Source organism: Gadus macrocephalus, chromosome 1 (assembly GCF_031168955.1).
Source record: "Gadus macrocephalus chromosome 1, ASM3116895v1".
NCBI lineage: Eukaryota > Metazoa > Chordata > Actinopteri > Gadiformes > Gadidae > Gadus > Gadus macrocephalus.
This window is the reverse complement of record NC_082382.1, coordinates 2,580,099-2,599,850: the sequence shown is the minus strand read 5'-3', so window position 1 is coordinate 2,599,850 and position 19,752 is coordinate 2,580,099. Positions and strand designations below refer to the sequence as shown.

The following is a 19,752-nucleotide window of genomic DNA, read 5'->3' as shown; positions in this document are numbered from 1 at the left end:
GGACAATGGGGGACATTGGTATGGTTACCATGGAAGATCAATGTCATGGATAAGTTCAAACTATATGCCAGTGACTTCCCAGACAGACCGTATAAATGCAACAGGAATGGGATTTAAAAAAAGGGCAGAAACCACATTCAAAGATAAGTAAACCTTGGACTTAATTAGTTGTGTCACAGAGAGTATAATCAAGAGCAGTTCAACTATAACAACACAAAGTGAATTCTCACAAGATCAGCAGATCTTATACATGACAGTGTGTGTTTAAAAGTTCAAATTATATATAAGTTCAGAATGTGTCCACCGATATCAGGTTACCCATAATGTGAAAATGCAGGCTGGAATAAAAAGTTACGTTTAACCAGCAAATACACATTTATAGTGTTTGTTTTCCTCCATTGCAGCCTTTTGAATCCCAGAACATCAATGATGATCCTACTTTTCCCCTGTCCGGTCTGGGGCTTGGCCACCATAGTTTCAGGGAAAACATTACCACTCTGAATAAAACCAGCTGAACTAAGTCACACAACGTCGGTCTAATCTTCCAGGGCTGACCCCAAGCCTGGTAAATAGAGACAACCTTGTTTTCATTAATTCTGAGGGTCTTTTGAAGTCTCGATTGATCATGCAGAGTGGTAGCTTGGGTAGCCCCGCCCATTTTTCCGGTGAATTGAGTTCGCCCTGCACAAGGGTCTGAAGAAGAGCCATGCATTTTTTTCTGCTTCCGATACATTTTTGCTGGAGCCAATCACCAAGCTGGCTTTTCCCCTTGGCGCGCTATTGGCTGGTTTAACACAATGATGACAGGGAAGCGACGGCAAGCAGCCAGTCGCGTACAGAGTCAGTTGAACTAGGCCCGTTGATTACGGCAGCTTCCCCAGACCAATGTGCAATACGATTGGCTTGGTCTGGTAATAGCCAGGCTAGAAGAGTGGTTAATCTACATCTGATTTGTGTGTTTTGGCAGGAGGTCGTGGTTCAATGGTCCAGCTGGACGTGAAACCTGTCCCAGTCTCCACAGCACAACCCAGTAGAGCCCAGTCTGCTTTTCCTCTCATTTGTTTCTAAGGTCACCATTCTCATGTTTTGCTTCAGTCAGTGCTGTGGTTTCCATGAGAGGAACTGGCTTGTGGTTTATGTTTGCCAATAAGAGCATGATTGGGATTGGATCTTACTCCACCACAAGAGGACTGACTTCACCACGACTGAACCCATGAGTCAGTAGCTTGAGAGGCTGCGATATCAAAGACTGGCTCTGTGAAAGGCCGCTACTGTTCCTAACGGGCAGGGGCCATCTGGTGGACTACATGGTGGAGGAGGTGCCTGGTGCGGAGGAGGTGCCTTGCGTGGAGGAGGTGCCTGGTGCGGAGGAGGTGCCTGGTGAGGAGGAGGTGAGGAAGTGCCTGGTGAGGAGGAGGTGTGGAGGAGGTGCCTGGTGTGGAGGAGGTGCCTGGTGTGGAGGAGGTGAGGAAGTGCCTGGTGAGGAGGAGGTGTGGAGGAGGTGCCTGGTGTGGAGGAGGTGCCTGGTGTGGAGGAGGTGAGGAAGTGCCTGGTGAGGAGGAGGTGTGGAGGAGGTGCCTGGTGTGGAGGAGGTGCCTGGTGAGGAGGAGGTGAGGAAGTGCCTGGTGAGGAGGAGGTGTGGAGGAGGTGCCTGGTGTGGAGGAGGTGCCTGGTGTGGAGGAGGTGAGGAAGTGCCTGGTGAGGAGGAGGTGTGGAGGAGGTCCCTGGTGAGGAGGAGGTGAGAAGGTGCCTGGTGAGGAGGAGGTGCCTGGTGAGGAGGAGGTGTGGAGGAGGAGTCTGGTGAGGAGGAGGTGCAGAGGAGGTGAGGAGGAGGTGCAGAGGAGGTGTGGAGGATGTGGCTGGTGAGGAGGAGGTGTGGAGGAGGTGTCTGGTGAGGAGGAGGTGTGGAGGAGGTGTCTGGTGAGGAGGAGGTGTGGAGGAGGTGCCTGGTGAGGAGGAGGTGTGGAGGAGGTGCCTGGTGAGGAGGAGGTGTGGAGGAGGTGTCTGGTGAGGAGGAGGTGCCTGGTGAGGAGGAGGTGTGGAGGAGGTGTCTGGTGAGGAGGAGGTGTGGAGGAGGTGTCTGGTGGAGGAGGAGGTGCAGAGGAGGGGCCTGGTGGAGGAGGAGGCGCCTGTAAGGAGGAGGTGCCTGGTGAGAGGAGGTGCAGAGGAGGTGCCTGGTGAGAGGAGGTGTGGAGGAGGGGCCTGGTGGAGGAGGAGGCGCCTGTAAGGAGGAGGTGCCTGGTGAGAGGAGGTGCAGAGGAGGTGCCTGGTGAGAGGAGGTGCGGAGGAGGTGCCTGGTGAGAGGAGGTGCGGAGGAGGTGACTGGAGAGGAGTAGCGGAGTAGGGGACTGCTGCGATGAGTTTTTAAAGACAGTTGAAAGACTCACAAATCCAGATGTGATTTGTTTATTTTTTTTATTTGGGGGGAATGATATAGGGGGGAATGATCCAGATGTTTCCTGGAAATAAAAGACCAATGTGTTTGAGGGGTATTTCTGTCTCCTCTTCCCTTCGTTTGCCTTTACAAGATCAGATACATCTCAATGTTTTAATATCTCAAGCTCCACCCAAAGGGATCTCCAAAGTCTCCACACGCCCCCTCTCCTTTCCCTCTCCTTCCCAGTAGCCCCGTGTGTATATGCGTGCGTGCGTGCGCGTGTGTGCGTGTGTCTGCTTGCGTCTCACTCCTACCAACCCTCTCACCCTGCCTTATCCTGAACATCAGCTCTGGACCAGGAGCGCTACTACTGCTGGAACCCGAGTGAAAGAAAGGCTATCGTGGTCTCCATAAGCTCCGTGCCTACAGTCGAACCCTCAAGCCACCGCTCGGATGCTGCCTGGCTCTGCGTCCCGGCTACTCAATGAGAGAAAAGACGCACAAGAGAGATGGGAACTGGACAGCGACTCGCTAAAGTTCCGTGTGTTTACTCTCCGCGTGGAATATCTCACAGCCTTTCCGTCGTGCTTTTCGTGGTGATTTTGGCGCAGCTGTGCGCCGCTTTTAACCTCGACACTGAGACGCGCCTTACCTTCACCGGACCGGCGGGAAGTTATTTCGGCTATTCTGTGGACTTCTTTAGTAATCCAGCCAGGTAAGATAGGCCTACCTTTTTTTTTAAGGTATCTGCAGTAATATTATATATATATATATATATATATATATATATATATATATATATATATATATATATATATATATATATATATATATATATATATATATATATATATGATTTTATTAGCCTATAGATAATAATATATTATAAACGAATATAGGCCTAGTTAGTTAAAGGAATTATGTTACAATAAATCGTATGTGATGATGTGTGTAGGTCCGAATGAAAACTAACGGGTAGGACAACTCACGGAAATCTGATACGCAAATTCTACCTGCTCTTAGGCAACTTTTATACGGCAGCCTATATTCTCGCGGTATTTTGTTAACGTATTGCATTTTCCGATTTTGATGTTTACGTTCAGAAAAGCGCGCGAAACCCGTTTGTTTCCGACGCGCACCGGTTGCGAGTTTAAAGCCCCTTTAAAACTTGCTTATATTTACTGCCCTAAAATGGATTGAAGAAATGAAAGGTCAGCTCTGCACAACAGCTAGCGGCTAAGGGAGATTAGACGTTAATGAGATTATTACAGTGAGACAACAATATCCTAAATGAGTCAATACTTGATTAGGTCATTGAATTACAGCACCTAACAGTCAACCCACAGTCAAATCATTCCTGCACACAAAAATGACATTTAAATAATGAATTACCATTTTAGGCCTCCTTAAATTTTAACTCGATATAAGCTCTTGAGTTGTAATAAAGTTTGATGTTGGTTTAATATTGTTAGCACCAGCAACAGGATATTTGTTTATAATAATTGGAGGGTGTAATTGTGAGCATTAATTCTTATCAGGTTGTTGATTAGACAACCCTGGACCCAGTCTTTTAAGATTCATGGTTATCTCTTATTTTGCACTTGTCTATCAATGTATTGTTTATTGTAATTATTTTATTCTATCTACTGCTTTTAGAAGGCAACATAGTACACAAACATGCGCATGCACACACACCCACCCTGCCTAAGCTAATAAGGCATTTTTAGGAGACAAGAGGCAAGTGTTTTGGGTGGAGGTTGTCCCGGGTCAGATGTTTGGTGGTCGTGACTCATACTGTAGAGTCGCTGAAAAGCAATTCCTGCAGCGGCTGACATGTTGAGGTCAGGTTCCTGTTCAGGGTCTGGGGACCCTTCAGCCCACTCACTGCCTGATAGGGGGCTATCACTGGGCAGGACAGTGTATCAGTGCACATGTCTGTTAATAAAGGGTGTGGCAATCCGGCACGGTGAGCGAACCACCTCCTCCCAAACAGGACACAACATAGCTGGCAAAAAGCCAAAAAGGCATGTTTAATCCTAAATGAAACAAAGTCTCATACGGAAAACAATACAACGAAAAAACCTGGGAGGACTCGACGGCCCTATCCCCCGTGGGTGGAATCCTGTCACCCACGAGGACCGGTCTCTCCGTACAGAATCCCCATGGCTGGGAGAGCCCCGAATGAATACGCTATTCAAGCCCTGCTTCTCCACCTGTACCTCAGGGGCTCTGCATGTCCTCAATTGGCCCGGGCCGGGTTGCCACACTCCTCCACCTTTTGAAGAAGCCTCGGGTGGCCTCTCGAGGAGCGGCGGTCCTACGCGTAGCGTAGCTGTTTCTGCTGCCGGCGTTGCCCGCTGCCTCGTCTCCCGCTGCCTCGTCTCCCGCTGCCTCGTCTCCGGCTGCTTCGTCTCCGGCTGCGTCGTCTCCGGCTGCGTCGAGGCTGCTAGTAGTTGGCGTCCACTCAAAAATTGTCCGTAGCTCGGTCAAGTTGCCTGCATTCTCCACCATATGTGGCAACCCGGCACGTTGAGCGAACCACCTCCTCCCAAACAGGACACAACATAGCTGGCAAAAAGCCAAAAAGGCATGTTTAATCCTAAATTAAACAAAGTCTCATATGGAAAACAATACAACAATACAACCCACAGGCCTCATGGGTGGAATCCCGTCACCCACGAGGACCGGTTTCTCCGTACAGATGCCCCATGGCTGGGAGAGCCCAGAATGAGTGGAGAAGCAGGCTATTCGAGCCCTGCTTCTCCACCTGTTCCTCAGGTGCTCTGCATGTCCTTAATTAGCCGGGTTCAGGTTGCCACTCGCGAGCCGTACGAAGTACATAGTTGTGTCGCATGTTAACCTAGCTGTCTTTGTTGTGTACGGGGAATGGGTTATCTTAGCGATTGTAAGTGCTTGGCACTTGGTTCTATGAACATCCTTACTGTACCGACAGCGATATATTGTTTCACCTTCTTCTGACAAATGTACTAAATGTACATTTAAATGTGACGTGAAGAAGACAGACCCCAGGTCTGTTGTTGTTCTGTTCACATGTCAGGACCCCTGGTTGTTGAAACATGGGGGGGTTCTACTTGCTCAGTGCTGAAACACGGTTTGATGCGCCTTTGGTCATGCCTGTCACTCACTCCGCTTGGTCAGCCAATGACAGGCTGATGGACAGCAGAGTGTCTTGTACCAGGAGGGCGGGAGCTGATGGACTTAGTCTTAGGGTATTCCGGTCTCCACCAGCTCCATGACGATGAGCCAAACCCAGAAGGAAGCGCTCCACGTTTTGGGTCTTATAAGGCAGTCATCGCTTTTCTTTGACAAAGGATTGGGTTATAACTTAATATATACTCTGTTTATTAATAACATTATTTGGGTCCTTCTTGGAATGAAACACATTTTTACACTATACCTTTTTAAGAATCTTGCCCACTCGCAATAACTGCAGCCCACCCAAAAGCTCCTTGCTGCCTCTTCTGAACAGCTTCCATGAGCGGTGAAAGCTTTGAAAGAAGAATCCTATTGCACATCATAGTGCGTGGAAAGGCCTGCTCCCAGTCAGGAACCAATTTAACTTTAACTACTTCTGCCAAGCCAGTGGTGCTATCCAGATATGTGTGTGTGTGGCAGCAGTGTTCAGAAACAGGAGGGCTGGTAGCCATTATCCATCCACTGGCTGCACATGGGCTGGGTATGGGTTCAGATCTAAATAGAGGGGAACACAGCGATGATAGCGATAAGGTGTTTGTTTACTATGTGTACAGCACACACACACACACACACACACACGCACACACACACACACACACACACACACACACACACACACACACACACACACACACACACACACACACACACACACACACACACACACACCACTATCAACACAATCTCCCCCCCCCCCCCCTCTCTCTCTCTCTCTCTCTCTCTCTCTCTCTCTCTCTCTCTCTCTCTCTCTCTCACACATCACTCAATGTGTTTCTCATGATAGTTTCTGTGGTCTCATCTCCATATTCTAAGGGGGTGACCCCAGCTATCTGCACAACGCCGTTCTTTAGTCATGAACTGTTCGCCTGGCTCGTCATACCATGTAAGGCTTTGTTATTTTGTTTTTTAACTCAATGCTAGTGTTCTGATTGGTGCGCCCAAAGCCAACACCAGCCAGCCAAACGTCACCGAGGGAGGAGCCGTCTACCTGTGCCCTTGGAGCCAGGGGAATTGCACCATCGTCCACTTTGATGAACAAGGTAGGCTGCCTCCTGTGTGTGTCAGACTCATCAATCATCATGATTCCTAAAACACCACACAAGTACACATGGAGGTCAAATAAGTTGCGTGAGAAGCAGAACATTAATGCCAAAACACTAAAACAACAAAGAATAGTTGTTAATTGTCATGATGTTAAGAATAGGTAACTGTGTGTCAAGACCCATAGCTTCCCCCAATGGAGAACAACAACTCTTTGACATGAAAAGGAGAACGGTTTGATTAATTCAAGTAGTTTCAAGTACTCTTTGGGTCCAGGGTCCATCAGTAGCTCCTCAGGGTGGTCACAGAAGGAGGCGGTCTGCAAACCACGGTCAAAACTATACTTTCACTGAGCTGCCTTTGGCACAGGGCGGTGCAGCATTAAGCTGTTTCTAACCACCCATCACAGTGTCTCCAGGGCCTGCTGGCGGCCTCTTGGATCCGGCCTGCCTCTGGCCCGTCAGAGGCAGGCCAGAGGCGGCCTCTTGAAGCCAGCCTTTTGATGCTCATTTCCCTGCTTAATGGGGGCTGACTCCCCCCCGTCACCAAGGCCAGCACCCCACCCCCTCCCCCACCACCGTCACCACAACTAGCACCCCACCGCCTCCCCACTACCATCATCACCGCTAGCATCCCCCCCCCAAACCTTCTTCCCACCCCCCATCCCCACCACCAGCACCTCCTCCCCCACAACCTTCACCCCCACCACTCCCCCCATGTAAAGACTCACCCCTGGGGCGTTTGACTGTCTGTTGATGTGTTTGCCAGCCTTTCCAACTAGCCTGCATTTCCTTGCTTGTACCCATGAGGCTCTCTTTAACCAGCACAGCCGTTTTGGGGGACCATGACCCCTGAGGGCCCCTGAGGACTGGGGCTGCCCCTCTGTCAGCCCAGAAAAATAACTGTGTCCCTCAGAAGATAGACAGGAAGAGATAAGAGATAAGGGGCTGCTGGTTCAGAGGGCCGTGTGTTATCCTGTGTTATCCTGTGCGTGCTCAAATACCACACACTCACATGGCGTGGGCGTCTGCTGGGACTGGGGGGTTACAATTTGGTGGACCAACGTGTGTATGCTCAGTGACTAACAACCTAGTGCAGCCATGGGGTTGTGTACGCATGAAATCACACACAGACACATATGTGTGCAAACGTGTGCACGTACACAACCTGTTAGAACACACACAAACCCACACACGCGCACACACACACACACACAAACACACGCACACACGCCCACGCACCAAACACACACACACACACACACACACACACACACACACACACACACACACACACACACACACACACACACACACACACACACACACACACACACACACAAAGCTTCTCTCCGAGGTGGTGGGAGGGCTGTGTCCCTGGTAGTCTGTAGGATGTGTGAGGGGGACACAGTCCAGGCCCTGCTGCCAGACCGGTCCCAGGGCCGCTCATCCATCACCATCACACCACTACTCACGCTCACCACTTTAAAGAGACGGCTCCTGTTAGTAATGTGAATGATGTGCTGGCTTGGTGCACTTCTTACTCTGGCTGGATTTGAAAGGCTATTTATTATAAGATTGTTAGGCTTGAATAACATCTTGACCCTTCATAACGTCTTGACCCTCATTTAACCAGGCTGGTTGTCTACTCTGCCCTCCAAAGCATCTGGAACATAACATCTGGAACGTACCGGTTACAGAACTGTCCTTCCACCCAGTCCCTCCTAGATCTAAGCTTTAGTAGTACTTTAAAATGTCCTTGGTCCTTCGTACTAATTGTACGCAACATTGATACTGGCATCACATTGTTGAATATGTTGACTAATATCGCAGCTCTGCTTTTGGATGGACAGGTTTAAAAACCGCCAAAGAACACACTTATGATTCCCGTTACCTCCTCACCCACACCGCCCACCAGCTCCTCAGACAGCATGAGCTACGACTCTTTGGCTTACATAAACAACGCCGTCTGACGCCCTGGTGTGGGGGTGGATGTGTGTGTGTGTGTGTGTGTGTGTGTGTGTGTGTGTGTGTGTGTGTGTGTGTGTGTGTGTGTGTGTGTGTGTGTGTGTGTGTGTGTGTGTGTGTGTGTGTGTGTGTGTGTGTGTGACAGGAGCATGGATGGATTAGAGTCTCATACCATAATCCTGTAAAGAAAACACAGAGGGTAAACTTGTAAAAGGTCTCAGATATAAGACATCATGATACAATCAAAAACAGGGTAGTTTAAACGCATGCTTTTTTGCAAAAGTAAAAAAAGCAGCGCATAATAGCTGCCTACTATTTACCTGTTAATCATTATAAGCTCAAAGCGTGCTTGGCATTAAAGAAAGGCATTGTGGCTGCCAAACTGAGTTAGTTTAGGCATGTCAGTCAATCTCTAATAAGGCCTGCAGTCTGGGAAAAGGAGGCAAACCCAGCTCAGTGGTCTCCGGAGGACTCTATCACACTGAAACCCGTCCAAGACCAGTGCTTGACCTGGCACATGCAGTGACCTTGGTGGCTGACATCGCTAAACTGAGAGAGGTGTGTTGTGCCCCCATCAGGTGACCGCTCCTTTGAGATGAACGAGGTCGACACGCAGGTAGAGTTCAAGTCCCACCAGTGGTTCGGGGCCGTGGTGCGCTCCCACCACAACACTGTACTGGTAAGCCCTCTCTCCCACCATAACACTGTACTGGTAAGCCCTCACTCCAACCACAACACTGTACTGATAATTAAGCATGAGAATACTGCTTAAGTGTATCATACTGCTGTGTGCTCATGCTTAAGTGTAACATACTGCTGTGTGCTCATGCTTAAGGGTAACATGTGTGGCTTGTGTCTCCAGGCCTGTGCTCCCCGGTACTACTGGAGAACGGAGCACGACACGCCCTTCTCCGACGCCACCGGCACCTGCTACCTCTCAGTGGACGGCCTCAGGACCTTTGTGGAGTATGCCCCCTGTCGGACAGGTACGGTACTGTAGCGGGGAGATGTCAGCTCATGATCCCGGCAAGTCTTCGACTCATGAGGCCGGCAGGTCGTTGGCCCAACCCCAGTGTTCTCGTCAGCTGTAGTAGCTCGATGGCCGGGGGCCGACCTGTGCTTCATGCGTCTCTTATTCTGGTTCTTCCTGTGACCTCAGAGCGCCACGGGCCTGCAGGCCAGGGCTACTGCCAGGGGGGATTCAGCGCAGACTTCACCAAGGTGAGGACGAAAGCAAAGAACACCCTCTGTGTTTGGTATCTCCCAGATCTTCTGATTTCTGACGTTATTGGATGATGCGTAATAATAAAAGTGTGTTGCATGTTTTGTGTTGCAGGAAGGAAAGGTTTTGCTTGGAGGGCCAGGAAGTTTTTATTGGCAAGGTGAGCAGAGAAGTGCTATCTTTCATTGTGTGGTTGTTGAACGGGACCAGGTCCTCTTGATTTGTGTCAGAGAGCGTCTCTCCTGACACGGGTGACACCGCCTGTCAGATGACGACAGGAGGTCAGGAGTCGTGCCTATTGTGTTAACCCTTGACCTTTTACCCCCCCTTAGGTCAGGTGATCTCAGCCACCCCAGAAGACATCGTCAAGGCCTACTACCCGTCCTACTTCCTGCTGTCTGTCGCCGGGCAGATTCAGACCAGACAGGCCCAGGGCTGCTACGACGACAGTTACCAGGGTAACTGCTTTGTTTACCATCTAAATCACCATGTGTATGTGGACCACATCAAGACTGATGATGCAGTCTTCCACATAACCACAAGGCTTCACTTATGTTGAAATAGCTCATGTTTGGTCCACGGTACATGGTTTGGTACACCAAATATTCAATTGCAAAAAGATTTGATTTGCTTCCCCTTGAACAAAGTAGTGAGGAAGGAGATTTTGGTTCAGATACCTGGCTTCTGTTATGCCAAAGGAAGCCTCTGCTTTTGGTAGCTTGTGCCTGAAGAGGTGTGGGAGATTAGAGGGACACAGCTGATCTCAGAGGATCCAGACCTTAACAGTCTGTGGTGCGGACCAGACACCTTGTAATGGGCTTGTGTTGGTAGGTTCATGGAAAGGCCTTCTGTGCCTCAACAAGAGTGTTCTGTCCACTCAGACCGGCTGTTTAAATCTGTGACGCGAGGTAGTGTAGCTCTGTGTGGTGGGTGGGAGTTAGCATGGTGGGAGCTGTAATCAAAGAGAGAGGAATGGGCTGGCCAGCGATTTTTCAATTTATATTAAATTTATATGAATGATGATGACACCCTAACCCCGTATCTAAACACCTATGTGACCACCCACAATTCTAATGTGTGCATATGTGCCTGCATGCGTGTGTGTGCGTGTGCGTGCGTGTGTGGGCATGTTTGTGTGTGTATGCGTTTGTGTGTGTGTGTGCATGTGTGTGCGTGTGCGTGTGTGTATGCATGCGTGCTGTTCTGTGTGTGTCTTGTTCTCTAGGTTACTCTGTGTCGGCTGGAGAGTTCAGTGGGGACAATGTCGAAGGTGAGGCTCATATTTACAGTGGGGGGGGGGGGGGGGGGGGGGGGGTGGGGATGACTGAACTCCGATTAGCGTAAACACATGGGCCACTCACTTCAACAACAAAGAAATCCCCCATTTTAATGAAGAGGGACAACATATTCTATTAAGATCGAGCTCCACAATCAATCTATAACTATGATCTATATTTGAAAACATGACTTGAGGTTCTTTTGTCTGAACTTGTGTTTCCCCTTGTGTTTCTTTTTTACCAGATATTGTAGCGGGAGTCCCTAAAGGACTAATGCTGTATGGCTTGGTAAAACATCCCTACATGTTATTCACACACAGCAGCAGTTGGTAGCGTGGTGTGACCTCCCGGCCCCAGGCCAGTACTGTAGATGACATGGCCTCATGGTACCGCCACTCTAACAGACGACTCTCTGCCCTGGTCCCCGCAGGTGTCCATCCTGGACGGGCGGAGCCTGACCTCGGTGCTCAACCTGACAGGAGAGCAGGTACAGCAGGACCCACGTAACTTTCATTTGCATAAACATTTAGGGCATTTAGCAGATGCTGTTCCAAAGCGACTTACAATATGTCCATTTGTCAGAATCAGGAGAAACAACAATAAAGGCTGTCGGTACAGTAAGGATGTTCATAGAACCAATGGCAAAGCAATAACAATTGCTAGGTTAACCCATAATCCATGCTACACAACTAAGTACTAAAACTAAATACGACATACAAACAAGTGCGCACATTAAGTGCCAGGACGTACGACATACAATAAGTAGGAGGGGAGGGAGGGGGCTATGCAGAGTCTAGGTGAACCTCAGTGTTCACCTCACTCACCCTCATCACTTCATACACAGGTCATGTCTGTGTATGTGATGACTGTGTGTTTGTATGTGTGTGAGTGTGTGTGTGTGTGTATTTAGATATGTGTGTGCGTGTATGGCTGGGTCTGTTTGTGCGCACGTGCATGCTTGGCTGTGAGAGAAAGAGTGTGCTGGAGTGTGTGTACAGAGAGTGGACAGAGTATGGAGGAATTTGCTCTGTGGATATATCTTGGGCCAGTTGAATTCAGAGGTCAGCCGTCTCACAGCGTATGGGTATGATGAGCAGAGGGTGGCCAGCAGAACGGTAGCCTGTAGCCTGACAACAATCCCTTTCTCTCTCTCCCTGCTGCTCAGAGAGGCCGTTATACAGGGTTAGGGAAGCTAAGGCCAAAGGTCATGGTAAGAGATACGACAGATCACACACACATTGAGACAGGGAACCAAATACAAATACATTCACACACAAACAACACACATACACACAGATATACACACATTAAAACAAGCAAACGCACACACATACACCAGCCCCTTATTACATGTGAGCAGTGGTTAGTGGAGTGTGCATGATGGTCTCTGTTCTGAGGCGAGGCTGATGAAAAGTCATTCCTCTACGAACCCCCAGGGGGTGAGGCACTGTCAGTCAATCAGTCCAGGGGGCCTGGGCCCCGTTTCCCGATATCGATGGATCTTCGCTCGTAAGATGGTTCGAAAGGTGGATCTTTCGAACCATCGATAATTTCTTTGGAGCGTTTCCCGAAACTCCTCTTAACGTGAACGCGCATTCGCTGCACTCAAGATGAACGTAGGATTGTACCTGTCCACTGACATGGTGCTGAAACGGGCTATGACGCAGGGGGAGACGCAGGAATGTCGGAAGAAAATGGGGTTAAAAAGGGTTAAAATATCTCCCCATCAAGGCCAACCGCAGAGTAGCCTACGAAAAGAATAGATTACAATAATATGAATGCTAAAGATATTAAAACACAATTGATTAAGCCAAGGCCGACATATATATCAGTTCTCATCCTGAGCGCGGAGGTGGAAGTTGCGCTTTAGATGCCTTCACAAGTCCAGCGGAGGGCTCCAGTTTTCGCCGGCCAAGTCATGCGCTGTGATATGTGTGACAGCTATGTTGCAGCTAAGGCTGGGGTAGCTTTGGTTGAACCGGAGGACATTGAGGACGATGACGACGAGGAAGATCGGTGTGAGGGCGGCCTCCCTCATAACTACGCGGCTGGTTTTCATGCACGTCGAAGAGTGATTGAGACTTTTTTTTAACCCCCTCCACCCTCCCACATGTCACTAAACATTCCCGTCAACGTGACCAATCCCCACCATATCCCAGCCTTTTGCCTGCTCCTTTGCATTTTTTTTTATATTTTTATAAATAATAATTTTATTATTTTTTTATTTTACATTATTACATTACATTATTTTAGGCTATGTTTTATGAGTAGCCTTTGTCAGTCTGCACAAATCCCCCCCACTTTCTCTCACACATTTTATTTGCCCTGCCTGCTCAAACATTTCCTGGACTGTCTCTCTCAAACTAAGAACATAATGGCCCACATTAGGCTCAGTCGCACGTGATACACCATTACCAATGTGTTATAATAAAACGCATCCAATACTAGGAATGTCCGCTGGTTACGCCACTGAGGCTGTAGTAGGCTAACGAGGCTCTTAGCGTCCTACGAGTACCCTGGAGCACTCGTTAGCTACTCGTGACTCGTAAGCGTTTTTAAGAGGTTCGTTACCAAAGATGCTTTCGGGAAACGGTGTGAAAACTGTACAATGCTCGTACGACCCACTCTGCGATCCACTTAGGCTAAAGATGCTTTCGGGAAACGGGACCCTGGACTGTATTGTCCAGTTCAGCTGCATAAACACACCAGGAGGGAGGGAGGGAGGGAGGGAGGGAGTGAGAGAGAGAGAGAGAGAGAGAGAGAGAGAGAAGGAATTCTTCGTAATCAAGATAATGTGTATGTGTGTGTGTGTGTGTGTGTTTGTCTGTGCGTGAGTGTATACATGTGTAGTTTTAAACGTGTCTGTAGCAGAGAGACTCTGCTTTCTTATTTTTATTGGAGTGACCAAACTCTCTGGGGAGCTCATGTGGTCCGCACATCACTCTGATGTGACGCTCACCACAGGAAGTGGAGCCACGACCCTCTTTGGTCTGAGATGCTGAAACACAAAGCTGCCACAGACCTAAGTCCCATGGGCGCTCCATTTAGGCTGTCACCAGGGCCCCTCAAACACCGTCTCAAGTGCCCTCACACATTGTCACAAGTGCCCTCACACACCGTCACAAGGGCCCTCACACACAATCACAGGGGCCCCTCCCACACCGTCACAGGGGCCCCTCACACACCGTCGCAGGGGCCTCTGATACCGTCACAGGGGCTCCTGACACGTCACACGGGCCCCTGACACATCACAGGGGCCCCTCACACACGTCACAGGGGTCCCTTACACGACGTCACAGGGGCCCCTGACACCGTCACAGGGGCCCCTCACACACCGTCACAGGGGCCACTCATACAGCGTCACAGGGGCCCTTGTGACCGTCACAGGGGCCACTCACACAACATCATAGGGACCCCTGGCGCCTGACGCCTGACGCCTGTGGAACACAGAGTTGAAGAGCTGAGCAAAAGCTTGAGGAGATCAAGAGTCCAAGAGAGAGTCTCAGTGGGTAGTGGTGAGAGAGAGAGAGAGAGAGAGAGAGAGAGAGAGAGAGAGAGAGAGAGAGAGAGAGAGAGAGAGAGAGAGAGAGAGAGAGAGAGAGAGAGAGAGATTAAGAATAGACAAATCCATCTTAGTGACATAGGGAAAACGAGATGGAGATGACCAGAGACCCCTGGCCCTCCTCCCTCCTCACGTGTGATTACAGGCCGGCGCTCTAACTCTATGCCTTTGATGCGTTCCAGATGGGCTCCTACTTCGGCTACGCTGTGGCCGTGACCGACATCAACAGTGACGGGTGAGCCGGGGGGGGGGGGGGAGATCAAGGTGTAACAAGTCTTATTTCAGTAGAAGGGGGAGGATGGGAGAATATGCGGCTGTCTCTTTAAGAAGGAAAAGATGGAAAAATAAAAAGAAGTGAGGCATGAAGAGAAGTTGCTTCCTAAACTCATTCCCCGACTCCCGGGTCGGGATGGAAGGAGTCTCACAATTCACACCATTACCTTTTGCTCCTCCTCATTTTGTTCTCCTCTATCGTTTTCTCTTTTTTCTCCTTTTCCTCCTCTTCCTCCTTCTCTTCTTCTTCTTCTTGGTCTCCTCTCCTTCTCCTCCTCTTCAACTCCTCTCCTCTCCTTCTCCTCCTCATCACCTCCCCTCCTTTCCTCTTCCTCTTCTTCTTGGTCTCATCTCCTCCTCTCCTCTCCTCTCCTCTCCTCTCCTCTCCTCTCCTCTCCTCTCCTCTCCTCTCCTCTCCTCTCCTCTCCTCTTCTTCCTGCTCTCCTCTCCTTCTCCTCCTCATCACCTCCTCTCCTCTCCTCTTCTTCTCCTCCCTCTCCTCTCCTCCCTCTCCTCCTCCTCCTCCTCCTCCTCCTCCTCCTCCTCCTCCTCTTCTCCTGGTCCCCAGTCTGGACGACCTGGTGGTTGGGGCCCCTATGTTCATGCGGCGGGAGCCAGATGGCCGTCTGCAGGAGCTGGGCCGCGTCTATGTTTACCTTCAGAGGGCCCCCCTGCTGCTGGAGACCAGTCTACCCCCTCTGAGTGGCCCCGGGCCCTTCAGCCGCTTCGGGAGCTCTCTGGCCCCCCTTGGGGACCTCGACCAAGATGGCTTCAACGGTAGGTGGAGGAGAACCTGGTCGACATGCCACTTTATAGTTAAGCTACCAGGGTTAAGGCCCCCTCTCTTTATAGTTAAGGGACCAGGGTTAAGGCCCCCTCTCTTTATAGTTAAGGGACCCAGGTTAAGGCCCCCTCTCTTTATAGTTAAGGGACCAAGGTTAAGGCCCCCTCTCTTTATAGTTAAGGGACCAGGGTTAAGGCCCCCTCTCTTTATAGTTAAGGGACCCAGGTTAAGGCCCCCTCTCTTTATAGTTAAGGGACCCAGGTTAAGGCCCCCTCTCTTTATAGTTAAGGGACCAGGGTTAAGGCTTTATAAGTAAATCATTCTTCATTGAAAGATCCCATGGCATGCTACTATGGATGCTTTAATATAGATATTAGTAGGCGTCAAACACACATTTGAAGACGTTCCCGAAATTCAGCCGTGGTGCAGAATTACAGCCACTACGAGCCAGTCGCACATTGAGCTTTCCCAAGATTCGCCGTTTCGGTGTCTGTAGCTTTAATGCAAAGGAGGGGGAGAGAGGCGGTTCAAGGAGGAGGGTGGGGGTGTGGCCTGAGCAGCTTGCAGCGACGGTACCATGCGCTCTGTTCTACAGTGGCTGTATCGCAATGGCGAGGCGCACACAGCCTTTAGCCGTGTTCTGTAAATATTCTAGAACACACAGGAGTCCTGGAGCACTATATCTAAATAATATCATATTATACATAGATATCCATATCATATCACCTATATCCATGGCTGAGATAACCCCCACCACGAGTCTCATTGCGGAAATACCAGAGACGACAGTCCGACGTGTTATGCGCCATAACACCAACAGCAGAACGGTTATCCAATTAACAAGGAAGTGTACAACAATTGCGTTACAGTCCTGGAGCTCTATATCTAAATAATATCATATAATAGATATCTATATCATATAATACATATTATCACGGTCAAAAGCTGTGTGCGCCTCCAGACGATATTATGAATCACAAACGACTTCGTCGGGTTCTCCAACGTCTCTGGTTCTTCCACTTCCACATCAATCTGAAGTACACTGAAACGCGTGCTGCCTGCTGCCGGCTGCCCGCTGCCGGGCGGTGGTGCTTCACGCGGTGGTGCCTTGCGTCAACCCGCGGCATGCAGCATGTCGCAGTTCATGTACTTCAGGGAGTCAAAGCCAAAGTTCCTTTCCCCCAATTCGTTCTCAACCATGGCTGAGATAACCCCAACTACAGTCTCGTTGTGGTAATACAAGAGACGTCAAAGAACCGACGTGGTATGCGCCATAACACCAACAACAAACACTTGCGTTAGAGTGTGTGTAATCACACACACACACACACACACACACACATGTGGCGCTCGCACGGTCGTGTCTCATTGGCGGGCCAAATTCTCTGGGCGGGCAAGGCAGAGAAAGGGGAGGAGCTTAGATCCTTTATGACGACATGTCAGCGCGCTTGAGCCTCGTCATTTCAAAGGCGAGCAGAACACCTAGTGCTCGTTTTAAACCGAAAGCAAGTTTTAGCCACTGGGGGCCATAGGCAGGCTAGGGGAACTCATATTCATGTTAGAAAACCTCATAAAGTGAGATTTTCATGCCATGGGACCTTTAATATTAACTGTTCATTTTGGTGTGTATACTTATTTATTGTATTCTGTATTTCTGTATCTGTATCCTCTGTTTGTAGTATTGTTATTATTATGTTTGTATGTTTCTAACCTTGACGGTAACCACAGGTGAAGTCAGGAGTTATAATAATAATAATAATAATAATACATTTAATTTAGAGGCGCCTTTCAAGACACCCAAGGTCACCTTACAGAGCATATAGTCATCATTCAAAACTATGTAAAACAGACTAGGAATAAAAGGAAAACAGAGGTTAAACATGAATAATAATAATAATTAATAACACTCAAAGACGCCTAAAGTGAAGGGGGGACCTCACTAACCACCACCAATATGTAGCACCCACTTGGGTGATGCACGGCAGCCAATCGGTGCCAGAACGCTCACTACACACCAGCTTGAGGTGGAGAGTTAGGGATGAGGTGGAGAGGATTATGTGTCAGGCCTCTGAATGACGTTGTTTGACAGACATGGCGGTGGGCTGTCCCTACGGAGGAGAAGACCAGCAGGGATTGGTCCTTATTTACAACGGATACCAAGGGGGCCTCAGAGACACGCCCACTCAGACGCTCTCTGGAAAATGGGCTTCCACTTCTTCTTCTTTCCCCGCCAGCTTCGGCTACGCCATCCGTGGCAACGCAGACCTTGACCAAAATGGCTATCCAGGTACCTTTTTAAAAGATTATTTAACAAACAAAAGGTTTTCATTCCTCGTTCTAACTCCCCGTCCTACTCCCTTTAGATTTCATCGTGGGTGCCTTTGGGGCGGACAAGGCAGTGCTGTACAGGTGTGTGAACCAAAAACACCTAACACACGCTCATCCTGCCTTCCAGTATTCCCAATGAGTTCTGATTCTCCTAGAATGCTCTGTTTTGTTTTCATTAGGGCCCGGCCAATAGTAAACACCAGTGCGTCCCTCACAGTTCTTCCCCACATGTTCAACCCAGAGGAGAAGACCTGCCAGGTGTTTGATGGAAACCACACCATCGCCACATCCTGGTACAGACCTTCATTACATCTGTTATTATGGCTCCATATCTTATGTTGAATTCACTGTGCCCTGGGGTGAAATGATGGGTAGATATACAACACCTGCCGCTTTAAGAGCTCTGTCAGTAAAAGTCTGATCTTTAAGAGCTCTGTCAGTAAGAGACTGATCTCTAAGAGCTCAGTCAGTAGGATACTGATCTCTAAGAGCTCTGTCAGTAAGAGACTGATCTATAAGAGCTCTGTCAGTATGAGACTGATCTAGAAGAGCTCTGTCAGTAGGATACTGATCTATAAGAGCTCTGTCAGTAGGAGACTGATCTCTAAGAGCTCTCCACTTTAAGAGCTCTCAATGTAAGGGAGTCCCTACGGTCTGCAGTTGCTGATGTCATCTTAGTTTAATTTAGATTTTTCCAATGCTCTCCAAATGAAAATGTCGATTGAGTGGATTTTTTTAAAACTTTCCAGGTTCCCATCCAGGCAGAACACACTTATTTCTAGAGCCAGTAAAGCTAACTTATCCCCTCTGCTGGATGAGCTTTTTCTGCAACCTCAGTCTAAACTTACAATTTAGACCGAACTCTTTGAGTGAGGGGGGGAGGGGGGAATGGCCAAATGGCCGGTACGTCAGAAGGTACAAGAGCACATTGTGTACTTCTCTGTGGGTTCGGGTTTGGTTTGTCTTGGAAAGTAGAAACGGCTCAAGGTTGAGTGTAAAGTGAAAAGATGAGAGAGAAAATGTCTGCCCATCTGTCTGACTGGCTGTCTGCCTGCCTACATGTCTGCCTGTCTACCTGTCTGCTTGTCTGTCCTCAATACTGAGCCATGAGTGTGCATGTACTTGCGTTTGTGTGAGTCTGTGTATGTAAAGATGGCTTCATAATGAATGTGTGTTAAAGTCCTGATGTGATCATATCTTCCATCTGCAGCATTGAGCTCAACTTTTGTCTGGTAGCTGATGGGAAACACCTTCCCTCTAATATAGGTGAGACACACACACACACACACACACACACACACACACACACACACACACACACACACACACACACACACACACACACACACACACACACACACACACACACACACACACACACACACACACACACACAGACACACACACACACACACACACACACCACACACACACACCAGACACAACCACACACACCTTACCTGGGCTGAAGCCCCAGGGCCTATTATGAGAAGCAGTATTATTAGTATTTTTTTTTTTTCTATACTGGCTCATGATAGGACCCCCGATAGGTGTAGGCCCAAAACAATGTGATTTATTGGGACCTACAAAGATCATTGGCCTATCACGAATCAAGAAAATACTAATAAAAATCACATTGCTTTGTAATTTGTCGAATTTTCTGTTCATCACTTGATATGAATTTGTGTGGCTTCTAATTGGCCCA

General features: G+C 49.0%; 1 protein-coding gene across 2 annotated transcripts in view; it reads left to right on the top strand.

The window, feature by feature from the left end:
• The first annotated feature begins 2,452 nt into the window (after positions 1-2,452).
• LOC132465764 (integrin alpha-5-like) overlaps positions 2,453-19,752 on the top strand; it is a 35,808-nt gene continuing 18,508 nt past the window's right edge. The window contains exons 1-16 of one of the 2 annotated variants that reach the window (XM_060062548.1): positions 2,453-3,092; positions 6,515-6,633; positions 9,180-9,280; positions 9,464-9,587; positions 9,761-9,822; positions 9,938-9,983; positions 10,156-10,281; positions 11,049-11,093; positions 11,345-11,388; positions 11,531-11,587; positions 14,845-14,897; positions 15,504-15,712; positions 17,809-18,006; positions 18,083-18,128; positions 18,227-18,340; positions 19,258-19,313. In XM_060062548.1, coding sequence (XP_059918531.1) covers positions 2,887-3,092; positions 6,515-6,633; positions 9,180-9,280; positions 9,464-9,587; positions 9,761-9,822; positions 9,938-9,983; positions 10,156-10,281; positions 11,049-11,093; positions 11,345-11,388; positions 11,531-11,587; positions 14,845-14,897; positions 15,504-15,712; positions 17,809-18,006; positions 18,083-18,128; positions 18,227-18,340; positions 19,258-19,313 — 1,606 coding nt within the window. In that variant the 5' untranslated portion in view covers positions 2,453-2,886. The remainder of the gene's footprint in view (positions 3,093-6,514; positions 6,634-9,179; positions 9,281-9,463; positions 9,588-9,760; positions 9,823-9,937; positions 9,984-10,155; positions 10,282-11,048; positions 11,094-11,344; positions 11,389-11,530; positions 11,588-14,844; positions 14,898-15,503; positions 15,713-17,808; positions 18,007-18,082; positions 18,129-18,226; positions 18,341-19,257; positions 19,314-19,752) is intronic. The other variant, XM_060062537.1, reaches the window with a different exon arrangement.